At 45.1% G+C, this 24,268-nt stretch overlaps 2 protein-coding genes across 4 annotated transcripts in view; one reads left to right on the top strand and one right to left on the bottom strand.

Annotated features, from left to right (window-relative positions):
- IRAG2 (inositol 1,4,5-triphosphate receptor associated 2) overlaps positions 1–14,269 on the top strand; it is a 35,735-nt gene extending 21,466 nt beyond the window's left edge. For 2 of the 3 annotated variants that reach the window (XM_058804941.1, XM_058804940.1), the window contains exons 23-40: positions 877–1,024; positions 1,836–1,917; positions 5,350–5,396; positions 5,480–5,544; positions 5,643–5,747; positions 7,195–7,277; positions 7,402–7,474; positions 8,182–8,236; positions 8,322–8,349; positions 8,881–9,021; positions 9,412–9,546; positions 10,273–10,420; positions 11,298–11,341; positions 11,953–12,030; positions 12,139–12,203; positions 12,637–12,738; positions 12,876–12,980; positions 13,369–14,269. In XM_058804941.1, coding sequence (XP_058660924.1) covers positions 877–1,024; positions 1,836–1,917; positions 5,350–5,396; positions 5,480–5,544; positions 5,643–5,747; positions 7,195–7,277; positions 7,402–7,474; positions 8,182–8,236; positions 8,322–8,349; positions 8,881–9,021; positions 9,412–9,546; positions 10,273–10,420; positions 11,298–11,341; positions 11,953–12,030; positions 12,139–12,203; positions 12,637–12,738; positions 12,876–12,980; positions 13,369–13,612 — 1,748 coding nt within the window. In that variant the 3' untranslated portion in view covers positions 13,613–14,269. The remainder of the gene's footprint in view (positions 1–876; positions 1,025–1,835; positions 1,918–5,349; positions 5,397–5,479; positions 5,545–5,642; positions 5,748–7,194; positions 7,278–7,401; positions 7,475–8,181; positions 8,237–8,321; positions 8,350–8,880; positions 9,022–9,411; positions 9,547–10,272; positions 10,421–11,297; positions 11,342–11,952; positions 12,031–12,138; positions 12,204–12,636; positions 12,739–12,875; positions 12,981–13,368) is intronic. The other variant, XM_058804942.1, reaches the window with a different exon arrangement.
- LOC131557807 (dynein axonemal intermediate chain 7-like) lies at positions 13,949–17,414 on the bottom strand. Its single transcript, XM_058805269.1, has 6 exons — positions 17,205–17,414; positions 16,402–16,546; positions 15,911–16,119; positions 15,166–15,333; positions 14,877–14,990; positions 13,949–14,331 (listed from the first exon to the last, which is right to left on the bottom strand). Exons 1-6 carry the CDS (start codon positions 17,412–17,414, stop codon positions 13,987–13,989), a joined length of 1,191 nt encoding a protein of 396 aa, XP_058661252.1. The 3' UTR covers positions 13,949–13,986.
- Positions 17,415–24,268: the final 6,854 nt, after the last annotated feature.

The following is a 24,268-nucleotide window of genomic DNA, read 5'->3' as shown; positions in this document are numbered from 1 at the left end:
CCAAAATCTTCAGGAACTATTGGGATAAATTATACATCCAAGTATATTCCTGACAGGATGCTTGTCAGTCTGGGCCCAGAGGGTGTGAGTTCTGTTCTTCCCATTCCCTCTGACTGCACTGTCCTGCTCCTTGGCTACTGAGCTGAGTCTGGTTTAGCAACCTGAGCAGTAACAGAGCTACTGAGAATAAAATCATAGTGAGAGAATGGTTTGGGGAGGGACTAGAAAGATCAGCTAATTCCAACCCCTCTGCCATGGGCAGGGACACCTTCCACTATCCCAGCTTGCTCAGAGCCCCATCCAGCCTGGCCTTGGACACTGCCAGGGATCCAGGGGCAGCCACATCTGCTTGGGGCAGCCTGTGCCACTGTCCACTCAGCCTTCTCTTCTCCAGGCTGACCACCCCACCTTTCCCAGCAGATTGTACTTGTTGCCTTTTTCTGCACTCCTGAGTTGTTTGAACTTCCCTGCAACTCTCAAGCCTTATGAGGATTAAAAGCAGCCACTGACAGCCATGCATTGCAGAGCTGCAGGGTGCTGCATTTGGGATTTCACACACAAATGTTTCTCCCAGCAGTGAGCTGGTACCACACAGAGGCTCTTCTCACACAGAATATACATGTTCAAGTGTAATTCCAGGCATTATTGATGGGAGTGGAAGCAAATCTTCCTTTGCTACACACTGCCGAACTCTCCATCTACAGAACAAGTTGAGGCCACACAACCAAAGCCTTTCTTACCGAGATAGAAATTGCCTCATTATAAATCTCTGCTTGATTGGTCTGCTTCTTGATTATTTTAGAGTTAACAAAAAACTTGTAGCTAAATCCAGCTTTGCCAAGAACCACCTCTCTTCATGCTTGTCCTTCTCACCAGATGCTCTGACCTTGGAGACCTCCTGCCCAAATAACCCTCCTGGGCACAGCTGGGATCAGCCTTGCAGGCAGAGCTCTGGCAGCTGCACCTTGGAGAGGCATGATGTGGGACACGTGTCCAGCTCAGATGTGACCTCAGGAGGATGCAGGTAAGGTGGTGTAATCACCCTTTTGGGGTGCAAGGGGGGGGGAAGAGTCAACAGGGTCTAGCAGATTGCATGTGCTGGGTTCAGCTGCAGGGCCCTCCCTTAGAGGGAATACTGGACACCTGGTGATCAGCCCATGGGGATCCAGGGCAGCACTTTGCTTCTGTTCACAGCTACCAGAATTCTTTACTGGAACTGCTGGTAACCAGCCAAATACCCTGATGGGGTTTCTATTTCATGCTGGAGAACTGAGACAAGAATGCCAAAATCATGTCTATATTCCATGTTTAACTCTAATTTAACAATTAACACCAATTTAACAATTGGTATTGCCATTAGGTGCCAAAATCCTATTGGCTTTGAGGAGTCACTTTTCTTCTTTTGCAGAGCTTACAGCAGGAATTCTGAGGTCCTTGCCTATCAAGCTGCCTCCTTAGGTCTTTAAAATAGAGATTGAACTGCTTGAGATTATGAAAGCTGAAGTGAATTGCAGTGAATATTTTAAAAGATGAGGATGTTCCTGAAGGTGCAGAAGCAGGCAGTCTGCAGCAAGAGACTCAGCAGCTCTCAAAGCTTTTGCCACTGGTTTTCTGTGGAATAGTGCAGTGTGGAGGAGGTTGGGAAAAGGGCTGGTGGTGGTTCTTGCTGTTTGGGGGAGGAGGGATTGATGTCGGTGATGAATTTTTCCTTCCCTAAGAGACCAGCTGACTGACTGCACAGAGAGTGGTGACTTCAGTTGTTGTGTGCTTAAGGAAAATGGGCACTCTATCTCTCTGTTGTTTGGGCAATATGCAAATAAAGCCTGTGTTGCCAGGTGGAAAATATGCTCTGCTGATGACTACACTGATGCAGACCTTCCTGTTTCCATTACAATGATGGACTCTTCACTTGCTGAGGTGAGTGCTGGCTCTGATGCCCGAGATGTGGTTTTGAACAGGCTTGAGCATTTCATGCCTTGCTCAGACCCAGGTGCAGATGGCTCGGCTATAAATCAGCACTGCTCCTCAGTGGATGGAGCTGGCACCAGTCAGCAGGGTGCTGTGGGGGATGTTCCCTTCTCTTTGGGCATGCTTCTGCAATACCTAGGTTATAAAATGAAATGTCTTGATATTTTGTGTCTTGAACATCAAAACCCAAAACTGGGTCATGCTTTTAGCTATGGAGTGTTTTAAATGTGGTTTCAAGGGTGGAGATAGTGCTGGTTCTGCAGTGACAATTGGTTCTGCCAGGCAAGAACGGAGTGTTTTCACTCCTTTTCTCCACCTGCAAGGAGCCACAAGATGCTTCAGTTGGGAGTACTGCCTCTCTTTGCACTTCCTCCCACAGGCACCATGTAACAGCTGAAAAATGCCATCTTTGCTGTAGGGGAGCTTTCCTTCAGCTGGTGTACTCAGCTATGCCTTCACTGCTGCCCTGAATCCTGCATCTAGAGCTCGAGCTGCAGTTTCCCTGGGGCAGCAGCAAGAGAAGCTGCAGCTCAGCACACCTAAGCTGTGCCTCAGTCCTCAGCTCCACCACACAGGGCTCCTAATGAGCTTACAAACTCCTGTATTGGTGGGGATGGTGGAAGAATATTGATCAGTGGTTTCTATGAACCTGGAAATAACCTTTTGGGACCACAGAGCAGCCAGCCTCAGGGTGAACCTGCCTGGTGTGTGGTACCTGTGAGTACAGGATGGTCTGGTTGTAGTGGTAAATCAAAGCAGAAAGAGTGCAGTGTGGGTAGAAAGTAAGAGTGCTGGGGACTCTGTGGTTTCAGCACACTGGGGCAGAGCAGGTGAAGGACTCCCAGCTTGTGCTGCTATTAAGTGCCCTTAAAGAGGATCCTCTCAAGGGTTCCTACTTATCCAGTCCTCCTGGAAAGTCACAGCTGTGCAAAGGTGTGTGAAACATCTGTGCTTTGTTGCTCTGGGGCTTTCTGTAATTCCAGCTGGGCTCAAAAATGTCTCTCTCCATCCTTGTTATCACTTTTTAGTACAAGCTTTGCACATGAATGTTCTGAAGGGGGGAAATGTAAATGTTTAAGCTTGCCCTAGAGAAAAGGCAAATGGGCTGTGCCCAGTATCTGTTCAAAACACTGGCATGTAGGAAAAGTTGCATATCCTTATTCAGTACAAAAAGTTTCCCTAGTTTTCTTTGGAGTTCTATTACTCTGCAGTTGCAGATGTATTTGAGCAGATCAGATTGTAAGTAACTCAAATTTTTTGTGTCAAATCATTGTCACCATAGAAGCTCAGGGGCTACTTAATAAAGGAGCACTTGAGAGCCAAGTGAAACTTGGGCTTTTTGTTCTTGTTTGGCTTTATAAATGTGGAAGTTGTACCACAGCCTGAAAACCTGACAGGTCTTCCAAATGTTAATGATTGTTTGGGGGGAGTTGTACAAGACTGTGGCCAGAATTCATGGGCTGAGATAGAGAACCCTTGGATTATTATGCTAGAGGGATGGATGTGGGAAAAGTGATAAGGGATGGGCTTCAGGATATTCTTTGGCTGTTTTTCCTCATTAAAGGACTGTGCCATTTTCCAATGCTCTGTCAACAGATTTTACTGTGAGGGTGGGGAGGCCCTGGCACAGGCTGCCCTGAGAAGCTGCAGCTGCCCCATCCCTGGCAGTGTCTAAGGCCAGGTTGGATGTTGGTCTGAGCAAACTGGGGTAGTGGAAGATGTCCCTTGGCCATCAGTGTTGGAACTTTGCTCTTTAAAGTCCCCTCCAACCCAAACCATTGTGTGATTCTATTTTATTAAGACATCTAGAATGTGGTGTTTCTCTTTAATTGGAGATATTTTTTTCCTTTATGTGGAATCCATGGGACTGTGCAATCCTGGCAGCCAGCTTAGGGTTTTAAAAACCGAATTGAGGGTTTTCCTTCATTGCAAACAGAAATCACTGAGCATGTGCCCATCTGGGCAGATACAGGTAATGTAGCATAATGTGTCACTTCAGTTCTAGGTGATGCAAGGGCTTTTCTGTTTGCTTGAGTGCTGTGTGTTACTTTTAAAAGCCCTTTAGATTTCTTTCTAACATGATGGTATTCTCCCTCCCTAATACTTCTGCAGACACAATGTCCTGAACAAGGCATATGTATTGCTGCACTTCCTCAACTTATGAGAGAATTCAAATAATAATAATAAAAATAGCCTGAATTTGCATTAGGGGAAGCATCCACCTGGCTGGGCCAGGGCTGTGCAAGAGCAGCCCTGCCAGGGCAGGGAGGAGGGAAAAGGCACTTCCTAATGCTGGGAGCAGTTGGTCACTCTTGGGAATGACCAGGGCCCTTGGATACCTCCTGCTCTCATTTGCTGGGTTTCCTGTGTCCTCGGAGGGTGTTTGAAGGGGGTAGGAAAGATAAAAGAACACAGGCAGTCACTTGCTGATGTGGTTTTTCTGCTGTTTCTCCACACACACTTCAGTAGTGCTCTTGGGTGCTTGCTGTGGAGGGAGCTGTTTGCCCTCCTTCCTTCTCCTCTTGGAGAGAGGAGGGGAGTTTGTGCTGGTTTTGTTTTCTGTTCAGCACTTCTCTTCAACAGTGGGTGTAATTCAGCACAAGTCATTACCAATTTAACCCTTTGAACCTCATCAGTTCCCCCCTGTATCTTCAGCCATAAAGAGAGACCAACCCAACAACTGAATGAGCGAGCTGGAGCTCTCCAGGGTGAAATGCAGAAGAGGGACATTGCACAAATAGCACCTCCCTCGAAATTCAAAGCCTCAAGAGGATATTGGTTTTGTCTGTGATGTGATAAGGCTCAGGTCCAAAACCGCACTGTGGCAACTAGAGGAACATGAGCAAAACTGCCAGCTTTTAATTGCTTTGTTCCTCTGCTGCTTGCACACCAGGGAGGCTTGAGGCCTCTGAAGGGGCTGGGTAATTGTCATATATAACATTGTTGTACAGCACAGCACACAAGTGTTCTGAGCCATTTGCTTGCTCATGCTGTGACTATTGACACTTTTACCTAATGAGGCTAATCTCTACAGCCAGGTGAAGCCCTGTGTACCTCATTTGTAGGTTTTGGGCTCCAGACCACAAAAATGGATCTCTTCTGATGGAGAGTTAAGATGGAGCAGTGGTGGTGCAGTAATGTGTTTGTTGGTCATTGAAGATGTGAGTTAGGAGCCAACCACAGAGTGGGGAACAAAAACACCTCTCTGAATACAACATTCCTGAGATGGCTTCAGACTAGTTGGTGATTCTGTGAACTTACCAGCTAGTTCTTCACTGCTGGAATAGTTTAGGCACAGCTGGGAAAGTTAAAGTTTTGACATACAAGTTTTATACTGGCATTAACCCTCTGATACTCACTCTTCTTTCTCTCTCTGTGAAGATTGACTGTGAGGAGTCAACACCACCAGCCATGCTGATCGCATCCAGGTCAGGTCTTGTGCAAGATTTAAAAGACTTTATTAAGATCTGAATCATGTGGATGAGTATCTGAAAGGGTTTTGTTTTGGCAGTGATCACTTACCATCAGCCCAAGAAGCTCTTGCATCCTCAGTGGAAAGCACAGCACCGGTACCAGGTGAGTCCTTAACCTGGGGCACTGGGAGTCTTGGATGTGCCCAAGTCTGTGTGTTTACTGAACAAAGAAAGCTGTGTTTCTGCTGTCTGGTGTTGCAGGCTGCCTTGTTATGGAGGAAAGCTCATCCAAGGGCTTACATGAGAGAGGGGAAGATGTGGCAGTGGAGCCAAGCAGCAGCAAGGAGCCAGCTGCTCCCGTGGCAGGTACGGTGGTGGCTGCACTGCCTGTTGCTCACCCTTGGAGGAAACGGTTTGCTTCCAGCACATCTTTGAAGTGAGGAAGCTGAGTAAGAGCTACATGAGAATTTCTACTTTTGCAAGTGTTTTCACCTGCCAGTGCTCTCAAGCCTCTGTGAAGCTGAGTAGGAATGAAGTTTTTTACCCCTCTTACCGCAGCACTGCAGGCAAGGGAGCATGAAACAACTTGGTGAGATCTTGGGGCTTGCTCAGCTGGTAAAACAGTGAGTGGGTACAAAATCCCAGACCATTTTGACAAGAGAAAACATGTTTTTGTGGGTTTAAACAGCTATTTAGTTCAACAGTGCCACTAAGCACTTTCCTCTCGTTCAAGGCTGTTGCACAAGAAGCTGGATGGGTCAAGAGGCGAGATGAGGGTAGAGGCATTTGAATATTGTTCTGTCTTTGCTAGAGCCATAAACACCCACCAGATTTTTACCAACTCTCGTGATTTTCTTCCACTAAAAAACTATAAAATCAAACCAAAACTGGAGCATCTGTACACACTGTATTTAAGCTGGTTTTGTGAAGCTGATCTGAATAAGCAGCGCAGAATACCTGTGTGTGTTTGTTTATAATATCTTTTTAATCTTTACCTCAATATAAGACTACAGTTTCTTGTTTGGCTTTGTTTCTTTCCTCAGTACTATCTTCCTGAAATCTTATTCTGTCTCATCATTTAAAAGCATTTTCTTTCTACTAATTTCCCTCTACTGTTAATTTTCATATGTCATCCAGGTGCCTTTAGTAAGAGGAAGCAGATATGCAGAACAGATATAAAGAAGTCTCAATAGCTTTAAAGTCTGAGAGTCCAGTTATCTGTTGCACATCTCTGAAAAGAAAGTGTTCCTAATACTAGAACTAATAAATCTCCCCTTGCAGGCTTCCAACTTGAAGCTGGAGTTTTTCTGGATTTTTTGCTTTTTTTCTTTTTTTTGTTGTTCTCTGTGCGATTGCTTTGGCTCACAGCTGTGTGACTGCATAAACAGAGAAGGAAACAAAATATTCTTGATTGTTTTAAGGTATAAATACTAATTAAAAACTGCCTCTTTAAACAGCAAACACACCACCAACAAAACAATCTCCATGCTGGTAGCAAAATATAAAATTTATTTATCCAAGGGAATATTACTGTAACTCCTGCATCTTTAACTACAGGAAGTACATTATATTTTCAGCTGTAGACATATAACACTTCTTACGGGGATTTATTCCATTTTTTCCAATCTTAGTTATCATACTTCTTCCTATGTGTCTTCATAGTGTTCTTCGCTGCCTCTCTCTTTCTCAGTGGTATTTCATGGCATTTGGTGCAGTTTTTTAGCACGGTTGGCCCATGGCTAAAATGGTGGATGTTGGAAGCTGGGTGTGCTTTATGAATTGCTACATTTGGATTTGGGAATGTTTTTCACAGGACCAAGTCAGATCACAAGGGAATCCTCCCTGGCCACGGAAGAACACAAGCCTGTATTTCAAAATGTTTTGAAGCAAGACCTGGTAAGAGTGCTGGTGACAGTGAAAAGCCCAGCTGGGTTGGCTGAGTAGTGGCAAAGGAGGGGAGAGGCCCCTCCAGGGGTGGTGTGGCTGCTCCCTTGCTCTGACTGCTCTGATGTGCCCTTAGGAAGCAGACCAGGAAAAGAGAAATAGCAAAGAGCGGAGTGAAGAAGCACTAGCTGTGGCTCCCAGCAGGAAAGGTAAGGGGGTTTTGCTGGACACCTTCATGTTTCTAGAGCACAAGCTGAGTCCAGAGCTGTGTAGAGAGGTGCAGGGAGTTGCCTGTCCCACACCAAGTGTGATGTTTTAGGGCTTGGTACCTGCAGTTGGAGATCACAATGACTAGAAGAACAGTGGTGTCATGCAGAATGTGCTGCTCTGATTTCTGCAGATACTGATCTAACCAGCTCCACATTCCTCTAGACAGGAGGAAAATTCTTAGCTGCAAAGGAGTTGGGATATTTGAAACAGTTTTGGCACTCTTATTCTCCCCAGAGATTTGTAAGAGAAGCATTTCTGTGCTATCCATGATATAGAGGAGCAGGATGTTTTTTCTCCTTAGGCATACCTCCTCTTTTGCCTTTGGAGATCATTAGAAGCTGGTGAGGTAGTAAATTGCATCACATCCTGAAGCAAAAACCTTCAATTAACCATTTCTATGCTAATAATAAGTAGCAGCTGAAGCGCCCTGAACAACTGACTTTTGGGGCCTTGTACAGGTGGCAGTGCCGTGGTGCCTCACAACAAACAGAACCCGAGGCACATGAGTTCTTTTAAGTGGTGAGAGCTTAAAACTGTAAATCTTGAACAGGGGGTTTTGTGGAAGCTTAAAAGTCTCTCACAGGTTGGTTTAGGGAGACTATTTTTTCACTTTGGTCTGAAAATGGGTTTTTTGGTCTCTTCTCAGGGAGTTCACCCACTGCAGGTGGCATTAAAGGAGATAAAACCAAGCAAAATGAGCCGTAAGTATTTTGATTTTCAGTGATCACCTGCAGGTATGAATTTAAAGCCACAGTCTGTTCCATAGTTCTTTTTCTTCCCCTACAGTGACTGTCCAAATGAGAAGGAAGTGGAGGTAAGTCTCAACTGCTTGTATCCTGAAGTATTTCAGACATCAGATCTTGTAGATAAACTCCTTGTATGTAAAAGAATGATCCAGCTTAAACTGGATGTATTCCTGCAGTCTAACTTCTGAAATCTCTTTCCAAGCCTAATGGAAATTTTTGCAGGAGATGGGATGGAGAAAGGTGGAGATCTGTAAAATTGAACAAAGACTTGTCACTACTGTGGCATTTGTTTGCAAGCTTGAAGGAGCATAGCTGTGACCTCCTCCCAGGCAGAATGTGCTGATTTAAGACAGTTTTGTCAAAAGGCACAGATGGCACATTGTGCTGCCAGGATGTCACCTCTTCTGGCTGCAGAACGTTCCCACCATCACTACAGATCGGAAGACCTGCTTTAAGGAAGTGGGTCATGTTCACTTCTTCTTCTGTATCTCTCCTAAACTTTGGTCACAGGGTATAGCCCCAAATGTCATATCAGTGTCCAAATCTACCTAAACTTCTGCATCACTTGGATTCCTCTGAAATCTTTTCTCCCACAACAGGCTGAATTTCTGAGGCTGTCTTTAGGTTTTAAGTGTGACTTGTTTACCTTGGACAAAAGAGTGAAGCTTGAAGAGAGGTCCCGAGACCTGGCTGAGGAAAACTTGAAAAAGGAGATCACAAATGCTGTGAATATGTTAGAGGTAAGGCCAGGGCTGGTAGGGTGGATGGGATAAGTAGATGTGAGTGTCTCTTAAAACAGCTCTTTAAAGTGGGGTGTGTGCATGGGATGCATGATGAGCAAATATTAAGTTCTGGAGCAATGCAGTTGAAATATGAGAGATTATGAAGGGTAACCCTGATCGAAGTGTATTGCATGCACAGGCAGCAGGAAATTTTTCTGTTGCACAAACATCTGACCCCTGCTTCAACTGCTTTTGTGCTCCAGTCTCTGCCCACTGGAGCTCTCTATCCAAGTTGCACTGAATAGGGATGTTGATGTGGGCCTGAATGCAGCTCCTCAGTGTCATCAGCTCAAACTTCATTCTCTGTTCATAATTCACACCAGTTTTCTTACCAATGTGTACTCTTAGGCTTTAGTTCCTTTGTGTGAAGAAGATAACCAGGCACAGGAGATCATTAAGAAGCTGCAGAAAAGCTTGCAGTTCCTTAGCCAATACGCAGCTCGAGTTGCCAGCAGAGCAGAGATGTTGGGAGCTATTAATCAGGTAACACTTTCCATCAAAAGTACTTTGTACAAAGCTAAAAGCTTCTAGCTGCAAAGGGATGGCCACATCTTGCTGGGCTTATGGTTCCAAGATTGCATTTGGGAATCTGGTGTGTGTAGTGTAGACTGCTCAGAACACCTTAGTCCTGGCCTTCTCTTCTCTCTGTGTTCTTATAAGGAATCCAAGGCATGGAGAGCAGCCATGCTGCACTAGAATTGTGCAAAAACCCACAGCAGAAATAAGGTTCTGGTTGGAAAAAAATAAACAATAAAGACTTTGCAGCAGTGAGATGTACAGAATACCAAGCAGTGTGGTAACAATGGCCTTGATGCTGCAAAGGTGGTTCTGTGCCTTATGGAAAGGGCAGCTAATCAGCCAAATGACCAAGTCCTGCTCAAATGTTAGGTGTGATTGTGTATAATACCCCAGGGCAGCATAAAAATGACTTGGCAATACCAGCAAATGCATGGTGGCAGCTGCAACTGTAGATCAGAGGAAGTGATGATGATGAGTTGTAAGAGCTTGGCAAACTGAAGATTGATTGGTTTTACAAGAAGAGTGATCTCCAGAGAAATGAAACCTGTGTACCATGTATCAGGACAGGGATTTATTGAAGCTTTGAAAAGGAGGATAAAAGCGAGATAGCAGAGGAGAGCAGGTGCTTGAGGGGGAAATCTCCAAACATGAGGCAGTTCCTGAGAGCTGCTGCTTTCCCTGCTCCCTCAGGAGAGCCGGGTGAGCAAGGCTGTGGAGGTGATGATCCAGCACGTGGAGAACCTGAAGCGCATGTATGCCAAAGAGCACGCCGAGCTTGAGGAGCTCAAGCAGGTCCTGCTCCAGAACGAGAGATCCTTCAGCTCCCTTGGAGACAGAGGTAACCAGGAAAAGCCTCTTTCCCCTCTCTAGCACCTGCCAGACAGGCCCTTATAGCTGCAGAATAGTCCTATAATCCCTTCACATTTTAGGTGACAGAATTATACAGTGGTTTTGTCACCTCCTCTAAAAATGAAGGGGGGGGGGGGGGGGACAGCCATCTATTAACACTATTAAAAGCAGCTCTCTGAAATTAAACTTGTACCTAAACTGTCATGGGTCTCAGGGTGTGTGTGGGGGACCACTGCAAGCACACAGCTATGTCCTGGCTTTCAGCAAAGGGCATGGCATGTGCTGGTGATAGTCTTCTTCCTTGTGAGCAGTAAGTTTAGGTGCTTGTTCACAGTAGCTATTTCTAGGTAGCTGAGCTTTGGCTGCTCTCTACACCTGCACCCTTTCTACATGGGAAATTACAAAGCCCTTAAGTGCAGGGGGCATCTATTTCCCCTTCTAAGCTGCCAGGCTTGCAGCCAGTGTTGTGCACTTGTTGCTTTGCCAGTATTAAACTGTTCTGAAAAATAGGATGTGTTTTTTAAGTGCCAAAAGGGAAGTCTTCCACACCATGAAATCCTTGCAGGACCCTTTTGGATGCAGTCTTGACTGTGAAAGACAGTCTTGTAACAGGAAACTACCTCAATAATGGAATATATTCGATGATAGTTACAGAAGTTCATGCTTGCAGAGGATGGGTTAATGTGTGAATGTTATGAACTTATTTAATGAAATAGGAAGCTTTTTCCTGAGACCTCATTTCTGCTTTCTGAGAGTGCTTTGCTTAAACACAGCAGAAAGTCAAACCTTAGGCTGCAAATTAAACTCTGCCCTCCTGTAAGCAGCAAGATCCTCCTGTAAAGCTCTGATGTCTGATCTCTTTACAGATGAATCTATGAATAAGAAGCTACCAGGTCCTTTTAACTTTAAGGTAATGGTCCTTACATGAAATTTCAATTTTTTAAGTGTATGTGTGGTTTTTTTTTTTTTTTTTTTTTTGTGCTGGTGCTCTGCTGCATGCTTGACTTGGTGCTTTTCTGTCACAAATATAGGCTGGTGTCATCAAACATGAGGATCTCCTTTTCAGGCACCCCACCAACCTTCTAAGTGGTCCCCCTTAGAAGATGAAGGAGAAGTGGTTGGGCTCTCACTCACTGGTTAAGAAATGTTGTTCATGCATGGTTCCCTTGGAATTAAAGGAGGGTTTAGCACAAAAATATGGGAGCAGTTCAAACTGCTGAGTGTAGGAATTCCTGTGAGCCAGGTTAGGGGAATTTAGTTACCTTCAGTGTTGGTATTTTGCTGGAAGCTGTGCAGGCAGCCTCACTCAGATGGGCAGAAAGCACTTACTGTGGAAAGATGCTGCTTGAAAGAGCTGATTTGATCTGCACTTGAGATTGGATTCTTTGTGTGTTGCTTCACGCTAGGTGTCAGCACCTCTTTTTTTAATATAGCCTGCACAAACCAGATGGTATTTTGTGTGCTCAGTGGGTAACCCAGTTGTGCCTTGCTAAGAGCCAGTAATGCCTCTTATTTGTGTAGCCCTCGTCAGCCCTGAGGAGAGTTAGCATTGCAACAGTGCCCAGGAGTGCTGGGAATGCAGGGATTGGGGTGCCACTGGTAAGTAGGGGCTGCTGGAGGGATGCTGAGGTGCTTCACCTCTCCAAAACTGGCTGGGATGAAGCATCAGAATGCCAATACAGTAAATGTGGCAAACTTCTCTTCCAGGCCCAGTTCCACGAACCTGATGGGGATGAACGGAGTGACAGATTCAGCAGGAGATCAAGCAGTTGGTAAAGTCACCTGGGCTTGTCTTTGAACGGGGCAAATACTTTTCAACTCTCTGCCTGTAGGAAGCAGTTTATGGAGCATCTTGGGGTACAATAATTGTTTAGGCTACACCTTTCACATTAGTTTAATGTGCTGTAATAGGTAAATGAGCCTTATGAGCTCACCTTTTTTATTTATTGAGCATTGAGAGCTTTAAAAAAAAATCCCACAACTTTCTTGCTTTAGAACTAAAATGTGAAATCTAAATATCTACAGCAGGTGGATCTGTAGTTTTGTTTTATTTCATTTGGGTTTTTTTTTAATGGTCCTAATTTCAAGCAAATAAATCTGTAAGTTATTTGTGGTTAACCAAATGAGTAGGCTGCTGCTAAATTTATGATTTTCTGCTCTCTATCTGCTGGAGAAAATCAGGCAAATGTGTTTAACACCTGGCAGGGGCAGGCTAGGGGTGAAGCCGAACGAGAAGCGCCCTTCGCTGCAGAGGTTCCTCAGCACCTATTCCTGGGCAGAGTATGAAGAGGAGCCTTTTGAAACCAAGTAAGTTCAGCAGCAGCCTCCTCCCAGGTGTGCTGGTTTAGTTTTAATCAGCTTTTAATTCACCACCTGGTCAGGGCTATAAAGCCAAGCTGTTGTGAATTTGGCAAAGCTTTGGAGCTGTTGATTCTTATTTACAGGAATGAGCAGTTGGAATCACCTGCTGAAGTACAGGAACAACCAACTAGGAAGGAAAGTGTCTCTGAAAAAGGAAAACACCCACCCAAATGGACCCTGGAGTCAATGTAAGTTTCTTTCACAAGTTAAAGGCATGTTTGGGAGGCGCACTTGAGAAGAGGGTTCAAACAAAAGGCCAGGACTTTCAGTGCTTTCTAGGAGCAAGATTTCATGCTGCTCTTTCAAGGCAGCTTTTGTGAATACTTCACAGAACAGTGTGAGGAACAGGAAGCATGGGTGGATGGCTGAGCTGGGCCAGTTTATCAAGAATTTGCTTCCTTGACTGTATTTTAAACTCAGAACAGTTTAGCTCCCCCTGCACAGCTCCCAAAACAGTAACAACCTGTCACTCTTGATGTTTGTGGGATCTAGTTTGCTCCAAGGCTGGGTGGGGTGGGAAGAGTTGCTCGTTTTGGGGAAAGCCTGAAGGGCTCTGTGCTTTCCTGCCCTGCCCAGGTACAATTCGATATCAGCGCAGGCGTCCCACCTCAAGGCTTCCTTCTGCAATGCCAACAAAACCCTCTGGGCGTCCATGTCCGTCCTGGTCCTGCTGGCTGCTCTCACCAGCTTCCTGGTGGGGCTGTCCCTGCAGAGGCCGGCAGATGCAGCCCCCGTGTGCAGTGGGAATGCCTGGAGGACGCTGCAGCAGCTGCTGTGGCCCTACGTCAGACTGCGGCACTTCGGCCCTCCCCCGATGTAACCCCGGCTCTGCTGCCGGGGCTGCGCTCTGCAGGACAGGAGCTGAAGCTGGCCTTATTTAAGGTTACTTGTCTGGGTTTGTTCTGGTGGGTTGTGGGTATTTTTGGGGGGACAGATGAAGTTGTTTTTCTTTAAAGCATGACTTGAACTGAAAAAAAAAATATTTCCTATTCTGACAAAAGTCATCTTTAAAAGCAGCTAAAAGGATCTCGGCTCTACTGAGGTTTACAAAAGAACAGCAATTTTTTGAACATAGCTAACAATAAACATGTCTAGGTGGTCTAGCCACAAGTGAATAAAGAATTTATTTTGCTTGAACAAAGATAAAATGTTTGCATTTCAGAACCTGTTTCAATGTTTTGAATAGAAAAGTATTTAAGACTTGAAGTGTAACTTTATTGAAAGCTTTTGATAATAAAGTTTTGAAGGAAAGCATGCAGTAGTATCTAAGAGTATGCTAAGACTGGTAGCAAGGAGCAGCTGATACACAGAATCAATGAACATACAGCCAGCTCTTTCCACTTTTTCCATGGCTTCATTGCTGGCAGACTCCTTGACCATATGGTAGAGTGTGGAGTGAAATTCAGACTCTTCTTGCACCTCTTCTGAAAAAGCTTCACTGGTTTCAGTGAGCTTGAGGTGTTGCACTTTCTCACCATCGAACATCAAAAGAGACCAGTGGTTGCCTTTGGCAGAACCTGCTGTCAGATGTTCACTCACCTATTGCAGGAAGAAATGCACTGAGGTGAAGCCTGTGCCACTGTCAGAGCACAAATTCCAGTATTTGTGTCCCATGCATTTAACCTGAGTGACAGACAGCCACTGCAGCTCTCACAGTGGGGTGTGCTGCCTTTCTCCAGCCACACCTGGGGGTGTTTGTCTGGCTGGCAGAAGTTTTAACCATGTGTTTTAGTTCACAGGTGGAGACAAACCAACAGCAGGGAGCAAAAGAAACCCTACAGGCAGGAACAAAGTCCCAGCAGTTCTTTACAAGCTGGCAGAGCAGATAGCTGATTCTCAAGGGGCCTCTGGAGAGCATGAAGCTCTGTCACCCCAGCTCTGGCTAAAGCCTCCCTTGGTGACTTCTCAGTTCCATTTTCCTTAGCAAGTGTCTTTGCTGCTGAGGTTTGTGTCCCTGAGAGCTCTCAGGGGCAGCCTGTGACACTGAACTGGGGCAGGGGCTGAAGCCACCAGGGTGAGTTGATTGTTTTAGCTGGGGATGGGCTCAATGCTGGCCTGCCCTGGAACTTTGGGACTCCACAAACCTTGAACACGACTTGCTCTGGCCCTGCTTCTCCGTTCCACTTGCTGTGAGCAAAAGCAAAAGCAGCTGCCAGCAGAGCCATCTGTTCATAGGCCCTCACTTCTGCCAGGGCACCCTGCAGGGACAACACAAACCAGACAAACACATCTCTCTCCTCTCCCTGTGCTCCAGCAGGGCCAGAGCCTGCTTTACTCTGCCCTGCCTCAGCTGGCAGCACAGCAGCTCCCAGGGCAGCAAAGGCTGACCTGAGTGAAAACAGGGAAAAGCCACCAGGAACCTCTGGCACTCACCTTCCTGGGCACAGGGACATACTTGGGAGAGTGCTCTGCTGGGAAAATGTTCACTCCAGCTCTTTTCAAGGCTGCTCTGAGAGCAAGAGGACTCATCCATTTCCCTGTGATGTGGGAAAGCACCTCCTCCTCTTCCACCACTACTGAAGACAACATACACTGATTATCCTGTTGTACAAACCAGTGAAAGCAACTTACTGGTCATGGAAGCTCCTTTCTGGGTTAGGCTTCAAATATTGATATTTTTGCTATGCTGGGTATTACCCACATCATCTGCTACTCTGGGCTGTGACCTTTCATTTACAGATCCTGAAGAAAGCCAGCCTTGTGTAGGAATCAGAAATGACACTGGTGTACTGATTTATACACCAATGAACAGATGGATAATCATGAGTAGCTTGAACTTTGGGAAGAAACAAGGAGCATGGGTAGTGGGCTGCTAGAACTCCCTGTATTTCTCTTGGTAGAGCTGGAGGAGAGAGGAACTTTTCAGCTCTCTAAGAGGGGGAACAGGCTTGAATGCAGCAAGGCAAAACCAGCAGCAAAGCACTGACTGAAACTTTCCAGAGCAAATGCACATTTCTGCTATGTGAAATGTGCTATTTCTCATAGTAAATAACTGACATTAAATAACCAGTGCAGTGCTTGGAAAGGAAGAGAGATTCAAATTGCTCTTGTAGAAGCATCCCAAATTCTTAATCAGGGACAATAATTATGGGGGATTTTATCTGCAAATTTGACATACCTTAATTTGAATGGTTGCAAAGACTGCAGTAACTGTGAAGAGGCCTTCATCCACACCAGTAGGGTGCAATTCCCAGGCCTGATAGGGCAGATTCAGGTGAGCATCCTGGAGAAGGGCTACTGTAGAAAAGCCACCCATGCTGAAGGTGATGCTCTTTTTTTCTGCTTCATAGGTTATCTTGCTGATGCCATCAGTTCTCCACCATTGGCCTGGACAAAGAGGATGGAAAGATGTACATGGAAGGCTTCTGGCAGTAATGCTGAAGTAAACAAAACCAAAAAAAGTAATAATTTATTTGGGGGTTTTTAGTGGTTTTTGGTTTTAGGTTTTGGGTTTTGTTTGTTTTTTTTTTTTTTTTTTTTGTTAAAATTGCCATCCCCAAACTATTTCTGGGCTCCAAACTGGCCCTTATCTTTACAGCTGGACTGTAACAACTCAGGTATAAATTCCACTATTCAAATTTGAAATAAATTTATGCCTTAAGTTCAGACCTGCAGGATGCCATTGGCCTAGCACAGGCACTTTAAAATAAATCACATTATCAGGGAGCCTCAGGGTGATCTGTACTGCTTCCTGTGTGCCATCTTCAGCCTTTCCTGGGGAATATGGATACACCTCCAATCCAATATCCAGCAGCTTTGGCAAGAGAGGAAAAGGACAAATAAGGGGTTTATCAGAAAATGCAGGTTTTTTCCTTTGAGTTCATCTAACACTGCAAAGCTTTTTAACACCCATTTAGAGTGGTTTGCTAACCCTGCAGGTGTCCAAGCCCAGCTTTGGAGGCAGTGGAAGAGCAGCCTTGGGAGGCCCTGGGCCCCTCCTGAGCTGCTGCAGGCGCCCTCAGGGCAGGGCCAGCGGGGCTCGGCCATTCCTCACAGAGCCCCAGGCCCCGGGAGCAGGGCAGGCAAAGGCAGCTGCGATTGCACTGTCCCACAGGGCCAGCGGGAAGGGGAGGCCACAGGGGCTGGGAATGAACATCCTGGGCCTCTTCCCCTGCCCTCTGGGTTTGGCCTTTTGGGAATTGTGCTTATTAAAGGTTTCCAGCTCCGCAGTGCCCTCTGTGGGGTGGGTCGGTGCTAGAGGAAACCAGAACCCCATGCCCACAGTCCTCAGCCAGCCTGCAGGGCCTGGAGCTGAACCAGCAGTGGGGTTTAGTACCACTGTGCTCCCACCTTTCACGTGTGAAAAACGGATGATTTGCAAACCTTGCTTGGTCAGTTTGCTCTCAGAACTCGTGTGCAGTGCATGTGACAGCAGTGACAAACCCCAGGGGCTGCTCTCTGTCCTCCCTCACCTCCACCATGATCCAGTCCCCGACGTCCTGGGCCTGGGGCGGCAGCCGCAGGACAGAGATGTGGAACACGCCCCCCACGGGCACCAGCTGCTCCAAATCCACAACTCGCGGGGCCTCTTCTCCGCCTGCCGGCTCCTCCTGCAGCGGGGCCTCCTCCTCTGGAAGTGCAGCAGACAGCGGGAGCTCAGCGGTGCTCAGACCCACCGGCATTGCCCTGTGCCGATGTTCCCTCCGTGCCGGGAGCGCTTCCCTGTGCAGCGTTCCAGCCCCATCTGCTGGCGCTCCTCAGCATCCCTGGAACCGGGGCAGCAGGAGCGGGGCAAGGAAAAGCACTCGGGACTGGGGCTGAGCTTTTGGATTTGCAGTTCCAAATGCTTTCTGTGGGAATAAGGTTTTACTGACAGAATGAGTCCATCGTTACCCACAGAAGAATTTCACAAGCACAATAATACAGTGGATTCTAGGCAGGTTTAGTAAGATTCTTTTGATACAAAAAGAAATGAAGCAAATCACATAATATGTCAAAATAAATAAAAATAAGGCACCAAAAGGTCATGGGCTGAAGGTGAAAAACCTATGATAATTACGAGGAGCAAGAGGGATTAAACATGAAATACAATTTTCAGATAACAAAGATAATTATGCATAGGGAAAAACGTAAATACATACATATAAAATTATAAATTTAAGATTTAATGAATTGGAAAATGTTAGTGAAAGGCAGAAACACTGTGGACAAAAATGGCCGTAAATATTTCCTTTAAAAAAGCCAAACAGATCATAAACCATCACAAGGGATGGTACAGGAGAAGTTACTGTTTACAGGAATCAAGGAAAAAAAAGTGTTCAATACTGTAAAAACATTTACTGTAATTGTTATGAAATTTGCTCTGAGAGAATGAGACCAAATCAAAAAATGGCAGCTCTAAAATGCTTTGAGGTGGAGCTAAATTATGTCAGTATTTTGCAGTTGTTTTATTTAAGTCAGTACTACAAGTCACTCTATTAAACCAAAGAATGACACCACAACACTGGAGAAATTTGCAACTCATGTGGGACAGACAAACAGTTTTATTTCCTAGAATTAGGCCCTCTTTTAACAAGGTGCAAGAGCAGGTATCTCACTTGAAGCATCCATTCAGGTAATACTCAGTACCACCCCATACTACACCAATGCCTACCATGATATACATCAGAATCATCATTTTCTGAAGAAGTAAATCTCCCAGAGCCTGGTAGATTCATAAAGATTGTGTGTCTCATCCATAAATGTATGTATAATAATATCCATACCTATAGGAACATTATAAACATGTCCATAAGCATAAATAATAAATAAAAATAAGTACAGGGACAAAGTCCATTTTCTTATCTGTCCTGTTATCTCCCCTCATGATTTAACAATCATTAATACAAATGTCAACAAACCCCAAGTGTTATCAAAACATCCCTGTATTTATAAACTTTGTTCCATGCACATGGAGATATTGCAGTGTTTCCATGGATCGTGGAATGGCCTGGGTTGGAAAGGACCTTGGAGTGCAGTGTCACTGTCCCAGGATGGTGGCTGGCCCGGGGGCAGCTCCCGCTCCCTTCCCTTGCTCGGGCAGCAGCTGGAGCTGCCTCCTCCTGTGACCGTGCTCACAGGGGTCCCAGGATGAGGGAAGAGATGAGGATCTGACTCCATGTTTCAGAAGGCTTGATTTATTATTTTATTATATATATTATATTAAAAATATACTAAAAGAATAGAAGAAAGGATTTCATCAGAAGGCTAGCTAAGAATAGAAAAAGAAAGAACGATAACAAAGGCTTGTGGCTTGGACAGAGTCTGAGCCAGTTGACTGTGATTGGCCATTAATTAGAAACAACCACATGAGACCAATCACAGGTGCACCTGTTGCATTCCACAGCAGCAGATAACCATTGTTTACATTTTGTTCCTGAGGCCTCTCAGCTTCCCAGGAGAAAAAATCCCAAGGAAAGGATTTTTCATAAAAGATGTCTGTGACATCCTCCCATCCCTGCCACTGCAGGACCCCGCCGGGGCTGGAGCCCCGGGATCCCAACCTGCACTAACGGACCCATCCAGCAGTGCAATCACAGAATCACAGAATTTCTAGGTTGGAAGAGAGCTTTAAGATCATCGAGTCCAGCCCATGTTCTAACACCTCAACTAGATCATGGCACCAAGTGCCACGTCCAGTCTTTTTTTAAACACATCGAGGGATGGTGACTCCACCACCTCCCTGGGTAGATGATTCCAGTATTTGACCACTCTTTCTGTGAAAAACTTCCTCCTTAATTCTAGCCTATATCTCCCTTGGCGCAGCTTGAGACTGTGTCCTCTTGTTCTGTCTGTTGTTGCCTGGTTGTTGTCTGGTGCCCCCTGGGAGCACCGGGGACAGACAAACCAGGAGTGAGATCAGACAGGACACAGGAAGAAAAGGAAGAACAGGGGGCAGAATGGAGATGAAATAAAAACCACTGGGATGGGCAGCAGGATGGAGAGGGGTTAAAAAAGAATAGGGATGGGGAACGGGACAGAAGGATCCAGTGAAAAACAATGGCACAGGGAGCAGGACAGAGCAACAGGGTGAGAGGAATGACAGATTTGTCTTTACTAACAAGCTGTGGGTCTGCTGGTAGATAAAACTAGCACTGGGAGATAAAAGAAACAATCTGAAGGATTCCACTGATTGATGAATGGAAAAGGATATTTGGTTTTACAAATAAACTTTAGGTTTGCTGATAAATGAAATAAGACCTTGAAAGATGAAAGAAAGAATGAGGAAGAAAAACCCCTAAATTCCATATCAATTAAAAATTAAAAGGGAGGATTATACCTTAGGGGGAAATCTTCAGTATCAGGTATCTGTATCAGGGAGTGTGTACCTCTCAAGTACTTCAGCCAATGGGGAAAGAGAGAAGGGAAATGCAGCCAGGAAATTAGGATAAAAAGGAGGCTGTGACCTCCAAAAGTTTGAGAGATCCCAGGGGAATGCCCCATGGCTGCTCTCTTTATTTGAATAAAGCCAAAAAAGGACTCCTCTGTCTCCTTTTTGGACATAAACCTCTGATGTTTGTGGATTAATTTTCCTAACAAGGGAATAAAAAGGAACACAAGAAGGACAAATAAAAAGACAGAGTGGTAAACACACAGGAAGGACAGAGGGATACAGAGACGAAGAGGGAAGCAAGGACAGAGAGAGAAAATGACCACAGCAGGTGAGTGTGGGGGGAAGGTGCAGCAGAGGGATGGAGAAAGAGAGGGATGGGCAGCAGGACAGAGGCTTATAAAGAGAAGAGTACAGTGAGGGAAAAGGACTGAGCAGCAGATGCAGACGGGTACAGGCAAAAGGACAGTGAGATGGACAAAGAAATACCATCACAGTGCAGGACAAAGGAAAAGAGAGGAGAAGGAAGAAGGAAAGATAAAGATGCGAGCCTCTCTCTGCTCCAGCTGTGAAACACAGCCTGGTGATTCCTGTGTATTATCCCAGGCCATCCTGGGAACTGCAGCCTGGTGTCTCAGCCTGGGCTAACCCAGCTTCACAGGACAGCATTTAATTTTTTTAGAGGGATTCAGAAAGAAAATCTACTCTGCACCATTCAAGTAAATCTATGTGATCTTGAGGTAAAAGCTGCATCTTTTCTTCTGTAGAAACTGACACGCTCCTACAACTCTGATAACATGGATGCATTCTACATATGCCCTACATGTGCAAGGAAATGCAGTTTTGCATGCTTTTTGTTTGTTTAAAAAGAAAAATTACCTGGAATTAAAGACTAAAATGCAGTACGACTCAAGAAGGTGGAAAAAATGACAGCGAAAAAGAGTTGTTTATTGACTGAGATGGTACCTATATGCTGAACAAATTAAGCATGCTAAATCCCAGTGGTAGAAGTTTACATTTCATAGAAACCAGCTGTTAAAAGCTAGGACTGAGAAGAACATTCCAATGACTGAAGTTCCAAAGAGCACTCCTGTCTAATAAAGTATATTTTGATACCATGCAGCCTGAAACACTGAAATTCTGCAATAGGATTTTTAAAATCAGAGTAAACCTGATTGAACAGAACTAAACCATTTTTGTTACCTGGTTTGAAGAACTTGTAGGGGAAAAAACAGGCTAGATAAGGCAGAATACACTATTTTTAATTTTTAATGTATCTTCCACACAGAAGACCTGTTTTGAAATGCACATGCTTTCAGATGGATAGGATTGCTGGAAACAAAGGCTGAAGTTTTTTACAAATGATAAGTATCAAAATTATTTACATAGTATCAGAAAGCCGTGTTTAATCATCATCAACATACATGAGTTTTTGCTTTTCCATCGATTTGGGGAATATGGGAAGAGCCTCCAGGGCCCAAAAGCTGGCAAGGCTGTGAGACCACAGCACACAAATGCCATGATCACACCCTGGTTCCCTAGGAGAAAGATGACTGGAGCTACAGGTGTGTTCCATGCTGGTTGTAGGGAAGGTGCTCCATTCTGGGACTGCAAGACTCAGAGAGAGAAGAGGAAAAAGCTGGCATTCTGAGCAGACATTAAAATGCTTGAATTTGTGCCAAGCACATCCTGGAAGTGGTGGGATCTGACTTGAGGCTCTCTTTTGAAGGAGACAACAGCAGGACAAGCACTGGACACAATGGGTGACAGCTCTTCCCTGCTCCCCTGCATCTTCCTGCATCCATACATTGAGCCTGGACCAAGTTCATTTGCAGAGAAGCAGAAGATGGAACTTCATAGAAGATCCTGCTGAAAGAATCTTCTGTCATTTAGTCACCCAGCAGAAATACAAGGTGTTGGATGTTCCTATGGAAAGTCCAATGTTTTGCCAAACAGAACAAAGACTCCAGCTCCTTGAATCTGACACCTAACTACAGCAGAATGGAATGTGGATCCCAGGGAGATGGACTGGCTTTGTGCACTGGTCAGGCACTGGAATTGCTCATAATTGCTTCTCCTCTCCCTAGCTGCAGACAGCTGAACCCCAAGGAGTAAATCCTTTCTTCTCAGTTCCAACATCCTCCTTCTTTCAGTCCACAAGCTGCTGCACCTGAACAGTCAGCCCAAAGCACATGAAAGATGCAGGCCTGGTTTTAGAAGAGGAGGTAATAACAGCTATTTTGTTATTCTCCAGTTGGAGGTACTGCCCTGTATTGTAAAGGCAGGCAACCCCAGCAAGGGGAGAGAATGATGCATTTGACTCTATCTTATCAGAAGGCTAATTTATTACTTTATTATACTATATTATATTTAAGAATACCATACTATACTATACTATACTATACTAAAGAATACAGAAAAGATACTTACTGAATGCTAAAAAGATAATAACGAAAACTCGTGACTCTTTCCAGAGTTCTGACACAGCTTGGCCCCAACTGGCCAATGAGTCAAAACTCACACCAGAGTCTAATCAGGCTATCACTTTGGGGTAAACAATCTCTAAACACATTTCACATGAGCACAGCACAGGAGAAGCAAATGAGATAAGAATTGTTTTTCTTTTTTCTGGGGCATCTCACTGCCTTTCAGCTTCCCAGGAGAAAAATCCTTGGCTAAGGAATCATGTTCAGGGAATGTGAATGCCACAGCCCTACTCTGGAAGAGCAGTACAAAATACAGGGCATAAAAAACCCTAAACCAAAACACAAACATGAGGTCATCCATATTACAGAACTCTGATGCTTGCTTAAACTTCAAAACTGTCAGGGAACATTTCTCCCACCTCTCCTCTCTGCTACCTGCTTTATGTCCCCCAGCATGGGGATCATCACTGTTTCTCTGTCATTTGCAAAGGGCCACATCCCAAGGGCCCCAAACCCCATACCTCCCTCCCTCAACTGGACTTGATGATCCATATGGGTCCCTTCCAGCTGGGAATATTCTGTTCTGTGATTCCAGCACAGGTCCAGTGGACAAGAAGAGGCTGTGTTGAAACAGCCTCTGGGAATGGTGAGATAAACCTCCAATGGAAAGGAAATACAGGCTAAACCAGGTGATTGGTATTCTACACACTTCCTTTGGGAAGACAGAACTGAGATGGGAAAGGTCAGCCGCATGCTCTTCATTTCGTTTCCATGACCATAATAACATGGAGCCACATTAGGTAGTGCTGCAAAGGGAATTTTATCCATTAGTTTACAAACTGAGAGCCTGAAACCACTTTGGAGACATACATATGTACCTATCTGCCTACCTAAAGAAAATATTTAATTTTCCATTAATAAATTTAGGAAGCCTGTAATGAGAGCTGGCCTGAACTTGCTCAATGGATTTTCCTTTCTAAAGGCAAAGGCAGTATTTTGTTCAGTGGGTTGGATCCAAACAGTGAATAATAACCTGAACTGCTCAGCTGAGGGGAAGGGTTTCACTTCTTGTGAGAAACTCCTTTGAAATTACCCTATTTTGTGTCAAAAATATACAGCCTTTTGAGCATTACATGGTTTTATGGAGCAGATTTGGGCAAGGGACTTAGAGGGAGCTGGTCCTGTGAGGGCCTGGTTCGATTGCTCCCACCTGCTCTCCAAAACTGGCTGAATTTGGAAGGATCATGGAATCATATAATGATTTGGGTTGGAAGGGACTTAAAAGATCCCAGCTGGGCCCTCCTTGGGCAAAGACAAGCACAGAGATGGGGGAGGAAACACTCCACTGCCTTGCAGCCTCCCTTATTTGTTTGGATTGTGACAACATTATTTACTTTATCTATAAATATCCCTCTGGCACAGGGAATAAATAATGCACTGGATGATATTTTCCAGACGGTCTCATAGTCCTGGGTGAGGTGATCCCCTGGCATCATTTGGAGAGGGAAGAAAATGGGATCTGCAGGCCCACACATAATTGCGACCATAAAATAATTCTCTGTCTCTCTGCTCTCAGGACAAAGCAGGAAGAGTCCATTCCCTGCATTCTGTTGTGATTCTCAGGTTGAGACACAGCACCCCTCAAAATCCACATCTTGCAAAAAAACTCTCAGGCACACAGGTATCAGTGGCTTTTCTTTTCTGCTTTTTTGCCCCTCAGCCTTTCCTTACTTTTTCTTCA

This window comes from Ammospiza caudacuta, chromosome 5, assembly GCF_027887145.1.
Source record: "Ammospiza caudacuta isolate bAmmCau1 chromosome 5, bAmmCau1.pri, whole genome shotgun sequence".
Classification (NCBI taxonomy): Eukaryota; Metazoa; Chordata; class Aves; order Passeriformes; family Passerellidae; genus Ammospiza; species Ammospiza caudacuta.
This window is presented reverse-complemented; position numbering and strand designations above follow the sequence as displayed.